Source organism: Melospiza melodia, chromosome 1 (assembly GCF_035770615.1).
Source record: "Melospiza melodia melodia isolate bMelMel2 chromosome 1, bMelMel2.pri, whole genome shotgun sequence".
In the NCBI taxonomy this organism is placed as follows: domain Eukaryota; kingdom Metazoa; phylum Chordata; class Aves; order Passeriformes; family Passerellidae; genus Melospiza; species Melospiza melodia.
This window is the reverse complement of record NC_086194.1, coordinates 132871379-132893051: the sequence shown is the minus strand read 5'-3', so window position 1 is coordinate 132893051 and position 21673 is coordinate 132871379. Positions and strand designations below refer to the sequence as shown.

General features: G+C 34.3%; 1 protein-coding gene across 5 annotated transcripts in view; it reads right to left on the bottom strand.

Moving 5' to 3' along the window:
* SNTG1 (syntrophin gamma 1) overlaps nt 1-21673 on the bottom strand; it is a 320666-nt gene that overhangs the window by 58643 nt on the left and 240350 nt on the right. For all 5 annotated transcript variants that reach the window (XM_063168615.1, XM_063168607.1, XM_063168586.1 and 2 more), the window contains one exon: nt 12463-12501. In XM_063168615.1, the coding sequence (XP_063024685.1) occupies nt 12463-12501 (39 nt within the window). The remainder of the gene's footprint in view (nt 1-12462; nt 12502-21673) is intronic.

Genomic DNA, 21673 nt, shown 5'->3' with positions numbered 1-21673 from the left:
ACAGGTTGTTAGAAATGAATTTTAGTAATAAATGTTTTGAGTTTGCATAACATCAGAATTACGTTTCCATAGAATCAGATGTTCACATTTCAAGGTGCTCACAAAGCCAGAATAAACCTGCAAATAATCACTGTATACTAAAGTTGTCTTTGAAGTCTCTGGTGTTGCTGTTTGCACAGCAAAATAAACACACCTGAGAGAAATCTCCTTTTTTGGTATCAATGATCTCACAAGATCTGGCTTAGAAATATTTTTATATCTTTGTGAGAACAAAGCTTGAAAATTAGTAATTCACATATATATGTAATTATACAAAAGCCTTTTTAGACTTAAAATATTTTATTTAAATATTGCATGGAATCAACAACAATATTCAATAGAATAAATCTATCCATGCGTACTTTTTACATTTTCATTCTCAATAATTTAGATGGCAACTGATGAAAAGAGCTATTAATACTTGCAGAATTTCTTTTACTATTTCTACTGAAGAACAGTTATTTTCAGGCCTGTCTGATTATCAAAATAAAAGGACTTCTGCAAGCTGAAACTGTCCTTAAGACTTTCTCAGGGGTCTCAGAGAACACAATTACTGCTTTTAAAGTCCCAGAATAATAAAAATAAATAAAACCTTCAAAAATTGAAATTGAAAATTGAAAATAAAACATTTAAAAATTTTAGACCACCATTACTTTGCCTCTCAGAAATAAAACAATTCTTTTAAGCACTCAATGCATGTAACTGAAAGAAAAATAAGTCAACAAGAGTTGAAATTTTATTTTCAAATTCAATACAGAACTTGGAAACCTACAGATGAGAAATTTTGCTGCATCTGCACAATGTCTTTGGAGAATCAATGTTACTATTGCCAGTTACTAACAGGGAAAAAAAATCCAAGACGTGTTATAAAATTTTAATCAAATCAATAAAGAATACTCCCTAAGGTAATTTTGAATCTTATTAGCTTCAGTAAATAATCTTTTGTCTAATGATTTCACAGTTTTCAAGACCATTAAGCAATAGGTCTAATTAAGCTTAATTTCTAAATAGGAAGTGATAATAACTCTATTTATAAAAAATGAACAATGCAGTAAAACTTCAAATCATATAATGTAATAAAAATTGTAAATTAATCCATAAATTTAATATATATAGATAACAGAAGTATTTCTTTTTTATTAGAAAAATCAGACAGGACTTATACACTATCTTCCTTTAACTTAAAATGTATTTCAAATATATCTATAAAAGAAATGAAGACCACTTTTGAAAAAATAACAGTTGTACAGATAAAACCTGTTTTTAAACAAACTGGTCCCAATGATCTTCCACTACAGCTGAATAGAGATAATGTTATGGATCACTGCTTTTCTCTTTCAACTGCCTTCAGAATTCGAACTTTCAGTCACAAAAGCCTGAAAAATAAGCTGTTTTTATAAAAACAAATAAATACTCTGCAGTTGAAATTTAGAGTAAATACTCTGACAGACAGGGAGATTTACTCACTATGTCCGTTTTGTAGCACTATGGCAAAGAAATTATGCAGTAAAGCACCACTGATGCCTTTTAGGGTTTTTTAAATTTCTCAATTACTTTTGGTGAGAGATGTTATGAAATCCCCATACTTAAAAACAGTCACAATCTGATGGGGGAAAGTCCAGAACAACCTGATTTATGCAGGGCATTCTCTGAGGAGGATTCTGACCAGATGACCTACAAAACCTCATCCAATATAAATTATTCTGTGATTCTTGGATCTCAAAGCAGCCGTATCTGTCTTGGAATCTGTTTTAAAGTGGTCTTGACTTACTGCTCTTACAAAAACAGCTTCAGCATTGTTTTTATTATAGTTTCACATGATTTCATTACTATATACAAATCATATGCAGTAGTTCACATTTCATAACCCATCCGTAGCTGCCTAGGATTTTCTAAATGTCCCCACTTTTTATCTACCTTAATTTTCAGAGAGGCCGTGTATCAAGTCTTTCAGTGGAGATTTCATCCCTAAAATACACTCTGTAAAGGAATTTTTAGCACAGATTGCTTGCAGGTAAAGTACCCTTGAGAATGAAGACATTGCTCACAAGCAGCAATGAAAGATGTATCCTATCACCCCTTCTCAACTGTAAACAGGGGGAGAAAATGTTATGATTTGTGAAGGACCCTGATATACTATAGAGATTGAAGAGGAAGGGAAAAAGGAAGTAAGTCAGATGAGACAAGAATAAAGTTGCTAGTAAAGGACCAAAGTAATTATATGTAACTTGCATTCTTACACATTCTTAAAGTAAATAAAATTCTTCTTGGATTATAAAGAAAAGAAAGATTATGTTACTCCAAAATTACTTTAAATATCATTTGCAAACAGTGGTATTAAAATACAAATGTGTTGAGAAAGAGAACCAGAATGCAGTCCCATTCTGAAAGAGCAAGGCAAGGTAGAGGATAACTACTGCTAAAATATCACCTTCAAAAGCTAAAAACAATCTTAGGGGGTGATTAGATGAAGAACATTATATTCAGCATGTTCTATATTATTATTTTCATGCTTCTCTCCATATCCTATTTATTAACAAGATGGGGTTTTGGTTCTGTCATAATAAAGATAGTTCTAATTTTTCTGCTTCTGTTTGGTTCTGTTTTCTTTCCATTATAATAAAGATGGTTTTAATTTTCCTGGTGTTTAGATTGAATCTAGGCTGTCCTGAGGATCTTATAGCTGGTCAAATGCCAATAGCCTGTGGCAGGGAGCTGGTAGTAGTGTTCATAACATTTACTGAACTCACACTGCACTTACTTTTTGACAGGGGAGTAATAACTGTCATTCATTAATTTGTCTCTAGCATCTCAGCATTTCCATGAATTTTGCAGATTCATTGGAAAAGCTCAGTCTTTAAAAAGTACCAAGTGAGATTCATTTTGCAGTATCAGAGCTTTCTTCCACTCATAATTTATTTTTTTTAACACAAAGTGTCCCACTATCGTGTGAAATGGAAGGAAGCAACCCATAAAACTAAGATTGTGTCCCAAATGAAGCCCAAATTTCAGTGTAAGATGTTGAGGCTCTCTATCCACAGAGGGACAAGCAAGCTCTTTCACCCATAGAAAGATAACATAAGAACTCCTCCGAGGGTGCCATCTGTCTGATTGAAGAAGAGATCCTGGCAAAATAGTTCAAGGCCCTGTGAAGTGCAAACAGTGACCTGCAGGAACATTATTTAACAATTGATGGATGCAAACTCACAATTAATACTTAGCCAGAAGTCACTCCTCTCACAAGAGAGCATCTCTTCTTTCAAGCTTTTTTTGCAAGGTCTCAAATGTCTGGATGCTATTTGCATAATAGGATCAGATCCTCTTCTTTCGCACTGTCTGGGTTTGGTTTTGAACAGCAGCCTACTTCAGCAGGAGGGGAAGAAGAGCTGGCTGCATTATTCCACCTACTGCCATCAGGGCAGGCGCGTGGGAGCAATAGGTTGGAGTGATGAGTGACTATTGCTTCCACTAAGCAAGTACTACAAACAGTAGGCTGTTAAACAAATAATGGGAAGCAGCAGGACTTCTGGATGTATATTTGCAGAAAACAGCCAGAAACTGTACACTACTGTATCTTGATCCTGCTGGGCTTTGTGGGTACTCTTGAGCTGGCTCGGGTGACTCTGGTCACTCAGCATTTACTAACAGAGCCATCAAGGCGGAGACTAGGTTTAGAGCAAGAAGCCCAGGCACAGAATTTCCTACCTATTTACACCTCCTCAGACCTTCAGACCTGCACACGACTTGACTTTGTTTTGTTTTTTGCAACCCAGCATTGCTGAGTGATATTCCATCAAGGTAAAATGTTTCTTAATGAATAAAGAAATAATTTTGTCAGTTGTCAGCTCCTGAGTATAGTTTTTTGACCTGACACTGCTAAGTATCTATTTGCTGTGTCACAAAATATGACAGACTTACTAAGTTTTGCTTCCAAAAACACTAAGATTGAAAGCAAATATTTTCTAATAATCTAACCATATAACAGATACTGCTTGCTGAGCAGTGTCTCCTTACCAGGACATATAACTCTTTGAAAGACAAAAAAGTGTTGTAATATTATATATTTCTAGGGGATGTTTCTGCATTTGCAATTAGCTACATTTTTTACATTTTTTACAGTTTTCCTTCAAACATTTTCAGTGATTAATACTTCTCAGTGTTATTTTTTTCCTTCCTCATTTGTAGGTAACCCATAAATTGTTAATTACTTTATACTATTATAAAAATAGTACAACTATTTTCTGAAATTCAGGTAGCAACTCTGTCACTGGTCTCATGGACTATTATTGTGATGAGAGAGAAAAGACAAATGACCACCTGCAGTCAACAGAGTTCTGTATAAGCACTGTTTTTAGAAGTTCAAGGGAATAATCAGAAGCCATGATTTGAACCACCGATCATCTGCACAGATGTAGAATAAGTAATGAGAAAAATGAAGTGTTATTCATTTCTCCTCTTGAAGTAAGCTGTAATTAAATATACTTTATTTATGCCTTTTTGAGTCCCATCTGCTTCTCCAATAGAAAAATCTATAGTTAAAGTATATGCTTCATTGATTCCAATTAATTTCTTTAGATGATACAATTCCCCAAGGAATAATGTGTGTATAGGCTTACTGAACACCTTCCTTCTAGTATACTAAAATTAATGTTTTTCCTGGGAACTTTTACACTCACTTGATGCAATAAAAGAGACATTACAATAAAGCATTGCAACATTTTTATTTCTAGCCTCAGCCTCCAATGAAAATTACAATCTGACCAGACAGAACAAATTCTTACCTGTAAGCTACAGATATTAACAATTCCTTATTTAAGGTGAGGCTAGAGGGAAAAAAGGTTTCACCTACAGTTAATCTTTCTATGTATAACTGGGGAGGAAAACAAGAAAAGAAAAGGAAAAGAAAATAAAGACCTATTTATTTTGTGGGTATCATAGAATATGATAGAATAGAATATACTGAGTTAGAAAGGATGATTCAGTCCAACTCCTAACCCTGCACAGAATACACCTAAGAATAGCATCATGAGCATTGTCCAAAAGCTTCTTGAACTCAGACCGGCTCAAGATGGTGACTCTGTTTCCCACTTTTCCTTATTTTCTCTCTATGTTACCATTTTTCAGGAACTTCTAGAGGACATATGCATCATTAAGGCATCTATTTCCAATCAAGAATGCTGAAAGCTGCTTCCTGTCCCACTGCTTTGTTGGCCTGTTTGAATAGCAGCTATCCCATCCAACCAAAAGATACATGAAAAAGATGGAAACATTCATTCTAGTAGAATAAAATGCCCTTTCTTGTTTTAATGTTTGCTACTTATTTCCAGTCTTAGATATCATAACTATACAAATCCTGCAGAAAATCTGTCCTTTAAATTGCAGGCATCCCTTCCACTGTCTCATTATGTTACATATCCCATTTCTTGGGTAAATGGCAATATATCAGTTCCAAATATGTTTAAAGTGGGATTTACTCGTGTCATGAATATAAATAGAAGATGGGGTAAAATGATACAATGAAAGAAATGCCTTTGATTGTTATTTAAACTCAGTGGTTTCTCACTGTCTGACCTCACTATAGTTACAGAATTAAGCTTCTGGGGAGAACGAGTATTTGTTCATGTTATGACAAAACAGGAAGCAATTATTCCTTTGATTACATCTGCTATGACATTCTGATTCAGAACACCTTGGGATGCATTCAGAAAGGATCCAGTTTTATTAGGATGTCAAGATCATCCTGTTGCAAAAGGTAGCAGCTAAAGGGAAAGCTCTTATTATTGTAACCTAGAAATTACAGCACTCACAAAGTCAGACCTGTGTCTTTCATCTTGTAACCTAACCATCAATGTAACAATTGAGGTATATGACTCCTTTTGAAGCTATGGCACTATACAGAAAGAAACACAAGACCTGTGGGATCAGAATGAGCCTGAATTCACACCCAAGTGTGTAAATAGAAGGTGAAGGATCTGGTAAGAGTACCTTAATCTCAGAAGCACTAGATCAGGCTGTCCACTTCACAGTTAAATACATTTAAGCCATAGCTATCATCCAAAAATAGGCATAAATATATAATATTTATTTATTTATTTATTTACTTACTTACTTATTTATTTACTTATTTATTTATATTTATTTCTTTAGAGCACCAATGTACAATAACTAGTAACTCTTCTTCTCACACCCAAAAGTAAGCAACAATTTTTTATCTCTTTATCAATTTATTGTGTGGGATATGTCTGCTTTTTTCACTCACTTTGAAAGGTCTACAATGGAGCAAGGCATTTAGAACCCCCTCATTCACCCGTCCTATTTAAACCTTTAGTGGAGATACAGTACATTCACCCCGTATTGACTAAAGTATGAACACACATCCAAAACATGAGATGTGGTTATTGAATTTGATCGGGAAAAACTACCCTTACTGAAAGGAATTTTCAGAGAGAGAGATGAAGATTGCAGGTGGGGAAAAAAAAAGCTAATACTTGTAACACTAATGAGTTAGTACTAGAAAAAAAATACAAAAAAATAAATGAGAAAAATATGTAAATGAGGATGAAATTCTACTTGAGGCAAAATTGAATTTGCTGGACATGCAGAAAGTATTTGATGCACAGCTTGAGACTTATATTTTGAGATTTAAATAAGAACTTGATCTAATCACTCTTTTGTATCATCTAAACTTCCAGCAGGTGTCCCAATTACTTTCATCCTCTCATGAGCTATAAGGTATGCAGCCCTAGGACAGAAGCATTGCTATCCAATAACTGTATCAAGTGGCTCACAACATGAATTTTATCTAGCTCATCAGGTAATCAACTAGTTTCAGGAAGCTGCCTGACCTTCCTCTCAAAAGTCAACATGGTTTTCTCAGCCCAAAATCTTTAACAACCTACCACGTGTATTGCCCTTCTAAAATTTTTTATTCCTTGAAATTCAGAAGGTATTCCAAACTACAGTGTAAAAGGAAGAAAAATCTTTTATTGGCCACAGGAAGACAAGTTTTTATAACAAATACTGCCTCTGAAGCATCTAAAAAAATTACAGAAACTGCTCAGGGAAAAATATTTTGTGTCAAGCACAGAAACTTTTTGATATAGATAGATATATATAGATCAAGATATTCAGTTTATTTTACAGAAAGCTCAATTAAGTATCAATAAGAAACATAAGCCTTTCAAGGGTATATGTTATGCAGCAATAATCCATGCTGAGTGCCATAGATGACTGAAAATGGCAGGGAATTAGCCCAACACAATTTACACCCTATTGTGCACTTCTGCTTAATTTAACAGCACGAACTCAGCTTCCCCTGTGTGTTTCTATAATCATTTAACAATAGAAGCTTCATTCCAGAGATTTTCTTTCAAAATAAACCTGATCAAATCCTTACTGTGACAACAGATGGTGACAGAGCAGATGTATCATTTCATCTGAAAGTTCAGTAAATGTCAGTCAAGAGCTGCAGGATGGCTACTCTGAGGTACCACAGAACAGAATATTGGAAAATAATTAATTCAACAGACATGCAAAATTAGGAAGGAAAAAAACAGAAAAAAAGAATGTACTTCTTAATGTACTTCTAGAACAGACTTGTTTTCTTTTGAGGACACGTCATATTTCAGAACTTTCTGCTTAATCACTGCATTTTAAAAATACCAATACAACCGCAATGGAGCCTATTACTCTGCAATTAGTAATAAAAAAAAGAAAGGTATGTGTTTTATTTCATACAGGTGCTTATCAATAGAATATATGTTGTCCCTTCAGTCCTATCAATTCACCTGAAAAATGGAATTCACCTTTTCAGATGCAATAGAGATGCAACACATCTTTATGTGTTGTGTCTCCAAGCAAAGAACACTGGCTTGATTGACAGGCAAGACAGTCATCATGACATTTGTGTGTACTCACCTTTATATAGTAAATATGTTAGGTTTTATTAAATAAGCTCACCAAGTCAGACATTTAGAATTGATTTTAAATGAGATTGTTCTTGCCGTAGAACTTTAATAAATCTGGACAACAAACACCCTATTGAAGCAGAATATGAGGTGATACAACACAGCTGATCTGGTACAGATGTGTATAGCTGCTTTTATTACATTATATAAGAAGTAAAAGGAAATGGGTATAACCACGTATATTTTTGAATGACATCAGATGTATCCCATCACCCCATTCTTGGCCATCAAGAATGTAAAATATTATCTGCAAAACAGGGTTCTTGACTGTGGAATCTGACACACATAATGATACCCCAGTTTCTGGCCTTAGTGTGGCATCAGTTCATTATGCCATGATCTTGTTTTAAAACTGAGTTAAACACAGTTAAACAGTCTTTCTCATTCTCACATGATTCTCATTATTAACTGTCCACTTTGAATAGACCAGCTACCAATTCTTTTCCCATAAAGCAGGAACATTCTAGAGGGACACACTATCCTTAAAAACCAAAACTATTTCATGAAAATTTCCTATCTTCTTTAGACACAAATATTTCAAAAAGTCTTATGCTACTTGTGGAAAAAAAAATAGTGCTCAAAAAAAAAAAAAAGGATTATAGCATTCTTCCCCAGTATACTTTTTTTAGTGAATTCAACATATGAAAGGTGGAGGGTCATACCCTTTATATTCATCCTAACAGAGATGAGGCATACAACATAGGAAACGGAAGTTTAAAATACACTCCTCTGCCATGATGCTTTTATCTGTTTCATGTGAAACCATGAGATTTGACTGTTGCCCATGTAATAGAGAAGCAAGTGTCTATTTGTTACATTTGTGAACATGTATGTGAACATAACAATAATCAATGAAATGAAAAATCTACTCCCTGAATTTGCCACGTGCAATATCTGCTTTGTACCACTGCCTTGTGGAGTGAAATGGGAGCCAGTAAGTTTTGACTTTCCCAGCTGCAGTTTATGAATGTTTTACTTATTCATGTAGGGACAGGAAGAGGTGAACTGCAGGCCTGACTAAGATTTCTATCTAAACCTTGAATTCCACTGTGTACCTGAGCCACATGTTGCCAATTCATCCTCCTGGCATGGCAACCAGTAAAAGCCAAATCCCAATGAATTCCAAACAGAAAATGAGAGTTGTAATGTGTAGTAAAATCTCTACTAGCTGGAGGCTACATTTGGTTTCTCACACCGAAAAGGATCAGAAGGCTTTATAAGGATTGCATAATTTTCATTTCTTTAGATGCTATCAAGTCAATTTTCAGCCGAGATCAGCACATTTGCAAATCCATTGTGGACTATGAAAAGACTGGGAATTGAAAAGGAATGGGCAGTGCTTGTTCTCATTACACTACCAGTTTACTACCTGTCATTTGGAAAGATCTAGCAGGGAGTTGATGCTGCCTTTCAAAACTCACCTGCCTAATGATGGTTCTTGCAGGAGCTGACATTTGCTGTAATCAGAGGAAACATGCCCATGTTTCCACTCTCATCTTGGCTGATCAACTAGAGAAGCCTCTGGCTGGTTCCTTGAAATATTCTAATGTCTTTGTACCTCTCTGCTATGACGTCTATATTATTTTTTCTCTGAATTTAAGGAAATTTTGTTGACAACATCATATTTCTTAGTGCCTATTTAAAATATTCAGTATATTTTGAGTCCAAAATTAATTTATTTCTCAACTACTTGCTATTATACTCCTAAGTGTTACTATTTACATCCAATGCATGCAGTTCCAATATAGAAAACACAACTAATTTTCTATTTTTTACCAATTCAAGTGTTCTTTTCATCACTGTCAACTCAGAGAGGGGGAGCTTTATTTCCCTTTTGTCACACAATCTTCTTCAATTTTTTCTTTTGTTTTTCTGTAGGGTCCTCTTCCAGCATTTTTTTGCATCATCTTTCCACCCCTATTAATGTACTACCACCATTCTGAGAACTTCTTATTGTTTCATCTGTCCAAATAATTACCACCTTCTTATCAATAACCATCACCTTTGATCCTTAAATTTTAATTAATAGATCTTATCTTTCTAACGATTTTCCAGACAAACCTACTTTCACAATTACTGCATTAAAGGAAAGCTGCCACATTATGTACAGTCAACAAGTCATTTTTAATTACTTTTTCTTTCATCTTTTTAACTTGTTGCAACATTGAGATGTTTGGATAACACTGCTGGGGTTACAGCATCTTACACACTTTTTCAGGTACATTTGTTTCCTCGTGGTAATGCTAATGGGTCTGCCTGTGCTCCTATTGTCTTCTCTATATCAAGAATATTTTCATTAAGGAATCCTAAGGGTTGTTTCCTTGACTCTAGTTTGACAACCGTCTTTCCTTTTTACTTAACTAATTAAAATCCACATCCACACACACACACACACACACACACACACACACACACACATACACACACACACACATATATATATATATATATATAAACTCTAAGTGAAAAAAACCTTCAATTACCCTGCTAGTGCTCATTAAAAAAACTTGTGGGTATTTGTTAAGTGAAATTAAATATACACACCGTTTTAAAAAAAAAAAGTATAACAGGATGCAGACAGCTTTCAAGTTCATGATGTGTTTGCAGAAAGTGCAGAAAGAAGTTAAAATTGGCTGTTTAACCTCTTGGACAAAAAATTATTTTGTTTAAAAAAATCAAGATGACAAGACTATTTAGATGGTACTTTAATTTTAAGATAAATTATGTGTTGATATAACAAGTAAAGAGTCCTTTTTCTTCTCTGCGTACCATGTTGATACTTGCTGCACATGAAGACAGAGATTAACCTTACATTTTCTGACTCTACTCAAAAATATTATTTAACTATTTCAATAAAATTAGGTCATTTCATTTAAATTAGATTTTCCCTAACTTATTTTATGATAAAAAAACTACAATCCTCTCTACATAACGTAAGCCAAAAGGGAAATCTGTTTTTGAATTCAATGTCCCCTAAAATTTCAGACATCTACAGATAAGTAAACCTTTTTCTTCTCCAGTATTTGACAGTCAGCAAGACCCTACCAGTCTCACTGCTAATCAAATCAGCCTCTCTTTCCAGTTTGACCTTTTGACTGAGTTTCTTGAAGTGCTCCACAGTAATTCCTTTGCAGTATAATGATCGGTGCTGATGAGAGATGAATGCATTATAATTGCAGGCTGTCCTGACAAAGATCATGGCCAAAAAGCTATTCAAGCCAGGAAAGATATTTTTGCTTTCCACAGGAGTTCTAATGAAGAATAAAATGCCTTGTTGACCCCACGTGCCAAGGGTGCCAAAACAGCAGAGATCCCTAAATTATATGTTAGAGTGGTGGAACATTTTAACTGTTGTTTATACATTTTTGTCTTTATTTTTTACAGTAATGAAAGCAAATAGGTAAGTTCAGGGTGAACCATAACAGTGAAAATGGAACCAATTAAGTGCTTTTTTTCATTAAGCAGTATCTTATTCCTTCTTTTGAGATAGGAGCATATCTTTGCACTCTCTGCATCTGATGTTATACAAACTGTTATGAAAATTTCCAAATGCAAATGCTAACTTCATCTATTGTAGCTTCACTTATACTTACCCATATAGTTGTTATTATTGTTAGTATTGGCGGTATTATATTATTTTCATTAATTTTTTACATTTGTGCATCTTCTCATGAAGAAAACAGAAAACAAAATAGAAGTATCTCCTTCCTTTGTGAGTTACACTCAGCACAATACCATATAAATAAAGTTGGACCAGAGAAAGGGAACTGAGAAATATGTTGGCTAACTGAAGATTTGGTGTAAGGGAGGTGAAAGCACTTTTCTTCCTCAAATCTCCCCTCTTGAAGGCAAGTTTACAGCTTAGTCCTATACATATTTTTCCCCTTGTATGAGGAAGCAATTTTTTCTTTCTTATGAATCAGGTTGCTCTGTTTCCCCTTAACATGTTTCTTTGTGTGGAAATTATCATTATATAATTAATAGTGGTCATACACAACATATACATACTTAACTGTAGGTTGTACTGAGTTTTACCTTGTAATTTTTTTTCATATTTTTTAAATAGTTGTGCAGATATTAATTTTTTATGACTGAATTTGTCAATAGGCCAAAAAAAACCCAACCATACATTTTCAGAATTTTGGAACATTGATTTATTCTGGTTAATTCTGTAAAGGATAATGATAACATTTCTCTTTTATAGTAAAATTGGTAAGACACAATCTGAAGAAAAGTATATATACCTGCATCATATAGATAAATTTGAAAAGATTACTTTGGTGAAACACTCCAATTCCCTTTGAGTTGAGGAAGTAAAAACACTAAGGCACTCTCTAAAGAAAATCTAATGAGAATTCTTCAGGTAGAATAATGAACAGCTACCACACAAAAATAAAGATAGTTCAAGTGAGAATTAGGATTATAAATTTAAAAGCCCAAATGTTCTTTTTCTTACCTGCTGGTTTACGGGAAAATTCCTGTTGATTTTTTTAATCTATAAAAATGAATAAAGAAATAGATTAATACTCAGTCACTAGGATGAAAAACAAAACAAATAAATCCAACTGGATTTTAGACACATATATGAGACTCTCCCTTCCAAATTATGCTTCCAAAAAAGAAAATAAAATCTCCTGCAGTAAAGGAACTGAAACCTTTGGCAAGCTCATTTGAACAATGGGATATTTCTGTGGTTACTGTGGTTCATTTTGCTGTTTAGAACCCACAAGAGATGCTTACACACAAAATTATTTCTAAATTCTGAAACAAAGTGCAATTTTCTTTTTTTTCTTCTTCTTATTAGAAGATATAAAATAAACTAGAATGTTTGACTCTAAATAAAATTATTTCAGAGCAACTTACTGCCAACCACCACAGTCGTCAATCTCTAAGCAAGTTCCATTCCTTAAGGAATGATGAAATTTTGGGTTGGAACAGCTTTAGAAACACCATTTACTCTACCCTTTTACCCTAGGTGCAAAATTAAGTATGCAAAATCAGTTCTGATAATTGTTCAAGTAATTTTTTCTTAAAACATTCAACAATATCCCTAGGTGAAAAGTAACGAGAAAACCAGGCTGAGACACGTAATTCCTGATGAGTTTCTGTTTAGCCCTGCAGTTCATGGACTCCCTCTGAACAGACATTACCAGCTTTCTGACACAAGTGTCCAATACAAAGAGAATTATGTGTAGAACATACCCATTCCTACCATTACTAGAAGAAAAATGTTGTTTTTTAAGCATAAGCTCTGAAAGCTTTTGACAACCTAGTAAATCTAAAACTTAGTAAATCATGACACATACCTAATACCTAGAAAAAAAACATTTTAAATTGAAGATATTGCCAACTAGGTCTCTATATGGAATGTAACTGAATGATCTGGGAAGCCCTGAAACCACAGTATAACATAAAACTGCTTCAACCAACCTGCAACCTCTTTTTAGAAGAAAAGAAGAATCACCACTGAATTTCCTCCAGTGTTTACAATATTGTCCCTAAACAACTACATGCAGAGCTGTGAGTGGCAATGTGTTTTGCAGGCTTCAGAACCAGGCTGCAGTCACAAGCTCTTTGAGTTCCTCATGCAAATACTGAGCAAGTGCCACTGACATCCCACAATTTTGCTATCAAAGGATAATTCCCACTGTCAAGAACATGCTGGCACACAATTTCAGTTGGTTTTCAAATGTATCCTCCATCAAAAGTGTCAGAAGAACATTTCCACCCTTCCTTCTTCAATGCTAGTTAAGGAGAAGCATTAGAGGAACAAGGACATTCAAAGGACAAAGAAATAGTATAAAATCAATCCATACAAGACACCAACTATCTAGTGATTTTTAAAATAAAAAGTAGATAAACCCCACATTTTTTGACCTAAAAAATACTTGAAGACTTCTGGGATTTATTCCTAAACCGAATATTAATTAATCCAGCATGATAAATTCTTGTTTGGGTTAGTAGAATCTATTAAAGTCCTTGTGAAAACGATGTATTTTAATCTAAGCAAAGACTTCAGTTAATAGCCTGGAAATTTTAAGGCTTGAAAGTACAATGTTAAGAAAAAGAAATTTTACTTTTCTAAACAAAATACTGTAAATATTTACTTAGTGGCAAGTTACAGTTATATATCAAATAATTTAGGAGTGTTTTTATTTACTTCAAACATAGAGACTGCATTTTTTTTACAAAGTACATTAGGTGCATTGTGTGGTGCTAATGTTCTTCTAAAATGTAAATATGTACTTGAAACATCATTTTCTCATTCAAAAATTTCCAACTCATTTTCTAAAATACAATCTAAGCACCTACATTACATGGTTGTTTTAACTGCTGTTATTTTGATTAACTAAAACAACTATGTTTATCTTTAAGGTAATAAGGTGATTTCTTGAAATGCATTTTTAACTCTTTTACAGAAACTTCAAAACTGTATTATAGTTGTTCAAATCTACCTGAAATTAAAAATGGTTAAGTATGATTAATCTTAGGAACACCTAAATGTTTATCATTCATGTGTATCAATATTGAACATTACAGAATTCAAAAAGTTCAACAAAAGTTGAACAAAAGTTCAAAGGCAGCATACATATGTTCTTCCCAGCCTTTTACAATGTATATTGAGTAAAATTTAATTTCCAGACCTAAATTTTTTGGTAATTAAAACCTAAAAGTAAACATATTCCAGAAATTAAAAAAAGAGAAAAAAATCTTCAATTACTTTACTGGTTATCTAAAATAGAAATGTTGCTTCAGTCTTCCAACTTTACTGAACCCATTGTAATACTACTACATGTTATTAAGCACAATCATAGCACACAGAACTATGTAACTGATGTAATTAAATAAAATTTGTTTTCATCAGTACAATACACTGCAAATAGACACAAATGTAATATTTCTTAAAAACCACACCAGCAGATATTATACTAAAAAGACATTCTGAGAATATTCTTTAGAAAGATGTGTTTGTGCAGAGCAATTAAAAATCAGAATGGCACAGAAGGAGACAGAAGAAGCTAGACAACAGGCTAGCTGAAGACAAACACAATGCAGGCTGATTTGAAGTTAGCAAGAACTACCTGCTTCTGCTTCAAGCACAAAAAAACAGGTGCTGAGGGATGATATTCTATTCTGATTCAATTTCCATTAACGCAAATTAGGAGGAAAAAAAATCTAAGAACACCATAGAGAAAGTAATTTGGGAATTAATGATCAATTCAATGTGGAAGGAGGAAGGAGTCAGAAATAAGGTCTCTGCAGTATCCTGCATCCGACAAGGAAAGAAAGAAACGGTGATAATACAAGACCAATAATGGTATCATAGAAACATAGAATGGTTTAGATTGGAGGGAACAGTAAAGATCATCTAGTTCCAACCCTCTGCCATGGTCAGGGACACCTTCACTAGACCAGATTGTTCAGAGCTCCACCCAGAGCTCTGGCTTTGAAAACTTTCAGGGATGGGAAGAATATATTTTAGTGAAAGCTATCAAAGAAGATTGGTTCAAAATAGAAGTGATTGTTAATGGCAGAAATACATTTTACTAGATATGTTCCAAAAATTCATCTCGCAGTATGTTTGGATATCACAGACAAGAAGAATACTGGGCAGGGAGATGATTTGAAGTGAAATAACATGATGAAAAATGTCCCATGGCCAAATTCAGTCATTTTTGGGCACTAGATGTTGCAACTACAGATGGATATTTTCACAGTGATGGCTGTGCCTGCTCTGTAGAGGAAACAAACAAGAACATGGAACACAGCACTTCTCAGCAGGAGCACAAATGAGCAAGCCTTGGCTTCAGGTGTGCACAATGATTGCAAATGTTCGGGCTTTTTAGTTTTTGTTATTTAAAAGTCTTCGTGCCAGAGAAGCAGTAATACAGAAGAACAATGTTCCATACTATTATCTTTTCCCATTAATTGTAGCCCTCTGCTGAAATGCAGCTGATTAAGCTCATAAAAGCTGGGTTTTAAATTTTCACAATCAGTTAAAGCTGAACTGAATTGTTCACTACTCTGAGAGATACCATTTCAGACCTTCTTGGGGCCAATAGCACAGCAATATTTATTTTCAGTTTCCATATGAGGATTTTAAAGTGTAATTTGAAAACTACTATTTATTAGGAGTTTTTTTCCCTTTCTTATCTATTTATATTAAAGAAATTTGCTATTCCCATTTAATCACAGGATCCTCATGAGATGATCTGGAAATGTATCTTTCAATATGCTCCAAGTACTCTTAAAAGTAGTAAGATCAAGAGATTTCAGGTTTCTCCAACCCTTAAAAATTTAAACAGAAGCAATCAGATGTTTGAAAACTCTATGTATACCACACTTGCTTTGATCCTATTTCATGATAAACTATATATTGTAAATTAGACTCAAAGTTCTAAAGGGATAATGGGAAAGATGATTAATAGACAATTAAGATTCAGATAAAACACCTGGTCCTCTAGAAGAAAGAATAAGAGTAGGTGTTAGTTGTTAGGACAGAGATCCTGACAGAGACCATTCCATTGGAGCATCTAGAGGAACAGCCAAGGAAACAAGTGGGCACCAGTGCCGGCTCAGTCTTTTGCTGACTTAGGCAGTAAATAAGATACTCCCCACGCTTTCACATATTATTTGATCTCTCATTTTCTTGCAGTCTGTAGATATCACAGAATTTTGCAGGTCACAGTCATTTTCCAATTTAAAAGAACCTTTTATTTTTTTAATTTATGCTAGCCATTTTTATGGATTTCCCCAAACAATTTAGACTCTCTAACCTTCTCTATCAGTTGTTTGCACTACACAACTGCTGACTCACATCCAATAACAGGTTATTAAAATAGAATAGCTTGAGAAGAACATAAATTCGTTACATAGTTGTTCATCTCATGCATAGAGATGAAGACAAGCAACAATACAGTTTGTGCTATTGGGATGTTAAGTGATTTCAAAGAGGAAGCCAGATCGTTAAAATTTGGAAGAAAACACGAGTTCATGCTGTGATAATCTTATGTTAATGAATAAGAAAGAATACATAATACTTCAAATTGCTGGTTGGCTAGTCTTTCTGTCCTTGCTAGGTTTTTATTTACTCAAAGGGATAGGTAAGTTGTGGTAAGAATGTGAAATTTTGTTGTCCAAGAGTTTATGCACATTGAAAGAATCAAAGAAGATTTGAAAGAAGCATGCAACAGTCCCCACAAAATACATCATATATTGGTGAATGCATTCAAATATATGTAATTGCCTATAGAACAAATATAGCAATTCTTGGTGCTGGTTTTGCAAGCTGCAGTAGATTTTAGAATTCACACTAAAAATCTGTATAAGTTAAGTTATGCAAAATGATCAGTCAATACATTCTGGAATATATGGGAGCATAGGAAGTATTTAATTCACATCTGCCTCTTGACCTACCAGTGAATGGCACCATTCTCTGTCATGTGTTGATCATATTTAACCAGCTGAATGGTTCAAAGGATAAAAGATTAGGATTACTTCCATCATTCCTACCATTTTCATGTCCTAGTTGGATTTTTGTCAAGACTAGACACAGTGGATTGCAAACACACTCAGCCTGAAGGAACTCAGTACCAACTTCCTTGAAGGAAGAAAGGGAAAAACTCCAGAATGTACGAACAGTTACACAGAGGAGAGGCTTGATTCAACACTGAATAATGCATAAGCACAAGCATGACCTCTGCTTTCCAGTCTGTTCCTATAGATACCTGCAGGCTGAGTCATCCTCACTATGGTTCCTAGATGAGAACAAAAGTGAGAACCAAGATTATATGTTTCAGTTTATATAATCAATGTTATAAAATCTCTCTTATGAGTAAAAAAAATGTAAAGCAAATGATCAAATACTTGTAAAGTTTATAGACAATGAGGACACAGTAGACATTATTCAGAAAGTCCCTAATCAGCTGTCTGAAGAAGTCCTAAAGCAGCAGATGGCTGGAAAGACAAAATGAAATATAACTATTCTTTTGTTATCACCAGACACAGGACTAGATGGATCTTTATTCTGGAACAGTTTAACAGTTCTCATGAATCATCTCAATCCATATGGAAACTAAAATGTTTCATTTAAATTCTATATAGGAGTAGAGGAAGAGTGGCCTGAGATAATCTTAAGGTCACATTGGAAAGCAGAACTGTACAAGATTCCTTTTAAATCCTACTGACTGCCTTTATTAGCCAGCTGCACAAAATAAGCAGAGATCTTCCATATTTTGGTGAGTTCCAATAAATAAAGGTATTTGATAAATACTTTTGGGGACTATAAAATACAGCTAGTAAAAGTCAGAAATGCACCTTCAAAAACCGAAGCAGATGAATACAAATCATTGCTAAGAGGTGTTGAGCTTTTGAAAGAAAATATATTGAGAGTTATTAGTAATTTAGGACACGTAAAAGCACTATCAAAGCACAAATGGCCATCTGAAATGTGATCACAAACCTGCATATTATTAAACCTTTTTCTTTCTCGCTCAAAAGGATTCAGTGATACATTGAACAGCACAATCACAGAAGTAATGGATGGATATCAGAAAGAAATACCAGATTTGTGCCTATTACATGGAAGCATAGTGGGAGCCCTAAGGATAAAAACACAAACCCTACTCACAAAACATCTGTGAGGTTCCAACAATAGGACTGCAATTAATTTTACCCCAATTAAAATTTTCTTTTTTAGAAATCATTGTGCTTTTTTTTACTTGATAGATGAATGGCATCACTTAATCCTGAAATATTTAACAGCCACTCCTAAAAGTGAATGCCACCTTAATGACAATATTTCTATTGTGCCTCTTTAAAGAAGATACATGTGTTTCAAAGAGTTTTATAACAGTGAATGTCCATAAATAAAATACCAACAGCAACATGCATACTATTAGAGACACTGAAAACAAACTAAATCCAGTGCCTGAAGCAGCTATTATGGTCCCATCTGAAAGTAAGAAACGTGTCTCTGTACTGACGACTTATTAGAAGTACTGTGAACAAGGAGAATTGAAAAGGTATGAAAAAAATCTGACCCTGAAGGAGACACCAGAATCATTGCTTCAGATAATGAAATGCAACTGAGTAATTGTGGCTTATATCATACTAGTAGTTGCTCACTGGAGTATGATTACTGCAGTATCAATCACACTAAGAGGTAAAAAAGCTGGTGTTACTTATTACTACAGAGCAAGGAAACCATGTCATTTTTCCAGCAGGAACCAGACTTAAACTGTTAAATTAAACTATTAAAAATTGATCTATATGTCTCTCCTGGTATAAAATACCAGATTTCATTATCTCTTGATTTTTCAAGGCAATTAAATATTATAGATAAGCCAACTTCAATTTTACTTTTCACTTACCATTTCATTAAACTTAACATTTAGACAATATAATACCCAGTATATACTATTTACTTTCAGAATTTTTCATAGAATGATAGGGGAAAAACTTTAATAGTATCCACAGTTTATCTTATCCTAGTATTTCTGAATGCAGTTGCAAGAACTGATATGAATTTGTTCATTCTATGTAATATAAGAGAGCAGCAACAGTTGCTTAAAAGCAATTCAGTTGATTAAAGCTGTTTGTGGAACTCATTTGTACAGTCCTGCCATGATGAGTCTCTTAATGCCTCATAAGTCAATCTATTAGCAAATACACATCTACTTAGCATTGGAAGTTCTGCTTATATTGAACCAGACTCTTTCCAGCTGCAGTTTAATCCCATTGCTTCTCATGTAATCCATCACAGACCCAAAGAACAAATTGCTTGCCCTTTCTGTAGTTTTTCTTAAGTTGAAACATTATTTTTTTCTTCAGGCAAAGCCAGTTCCATTTCACCCTGTATTATCTTCCCAGTTCATGCTATTGTCAAAGAGGCCAGCGCTTATTTTGGTAGCTACTTTTGCATATGAGCACTGAATGACACACATTTTTCCTGAATGACCAGGAGAGCTGACTAGAGCACTACAACAGCTCTGATCCCCTCAGCCTTTCTCCAAAAGTCTTGCAGCCACTTTTATCTGCTTAGAGTGACACAGAAATGAGTCATGCCTGCAAGAAGCAGTAGTCCCAGGTAATTGTCATTTGACTAGATGGCTTTGGCTACATCCCTCAGATTTAAGCTCCTGGTAGAAGACTTCCCACAACATTAGGTCCAGACACTAGAGCAGTTTTCATCACACACAGGAGTGAGTCACTCATGACCAACCAATACATCATTTCCTCATGGGAAGAATGATCCTTAATCTCACAGCTTTTCCAGTTTGCCAGGCTTCCATTTTATTTTTAATCCACTCTGTCATTAAGCTTGAAACTTCAGCTCCTGTGGGCAGCATTTTAATGCATCACTGCCTGAGGAGGGATAATTTCCCTGTGAAGAAAATCTGAGTTGAAATGTCTTGCTAGCTAGGTTTTTCTCAATCACAGTAGGTGTCATTGTAGATCTTCCTGACTTGTTACCAATCACCTTCTCCACACCCCCATTCCAGATTTCACCCTCTCTGTCAGCTTTCCTCTGCAATTTCTCTACTTCTTTAGAGATTTCACCAGCACATACGTTACAGCTGAGGCATCTTCCTCAGCCTTCTTTGGGAAGGGAACTGCAAACCATAACTTCTACAAATTCAGTTTAAGATTTGGATTTAGATATCAATACTTTTGCTTCCCACCTAAAGTTTCCAACTGAACTGTTGGCAAGTATTGGAAGAAAAATGCATCACAACCCAACTGACATTTTCATCAGAGGTTTGCTCTGTATATAATATGTTTGCTGAAGATCATTACCCTTCTTTTCTTCCTTCCCCCTAAAAGTCCTATCCACAGCTTTTGAGCCATTTCTTTACTGAGTCAAATGGCTCCTTTCATTTTAGGTTCCTCTTTCCAACCTGGTCTTTTCATTCTGACTGGACTGAAATAGAATAATGCAGTTTGTTGAAGACTGCAACTAAACATATTTTGTTCCTTTGCCCTCAGTCTGTAGACAATCTACTGATCTTGCTCATGAAGAGTTAACAGTTTGCCAAGTTTGCATTGTTTCAGGATTCCTCAATTTTGTACAGATAATAACATTTGCAGTTCATAGTCCAGAATTTATGATGACAAAAGGAGTAGTAAAATAACAGAAGAAATGAGGAATTTTATACCATTACAATTCTATATAAAAGGAGACAATTAATTGCCTTGACAGAAACTAATAGAAGTGTAGCTAGTGATTTTTAAAATACATTTAATACTTACACCACAGCATACCAGTCTAAATGAATTCCTGATGTCAAAATTCATTAAATTGGCCAGTTGACAGTGGAATAAACAAATATCTTTACAACAAAGTTAAAGAGGTTTTCTTTAGTGTTTACAGGTATTATATCTTCCATCACTCCATAATCAACCCATTCATTTACTTTAGTTTGAGTGGATTAAAAATAAAATTATAGAAACATCTTGTCTTTGTTGTGTTATGTCACATTTCACTTCTTCTGTCTAAAAGAATTACACAATTCTATTCTCTTGAAGCTCTCAGGAATAACAGCAATATTTATGAGACAATTTGTTTGACAGGACCAGATAAACTTCTTGTAAGCTAAAAAAAATCACTTGTTATTACATTACTTAGATAATTTGCTTGACATAAGATGAAATAGGGGTTGAGAATT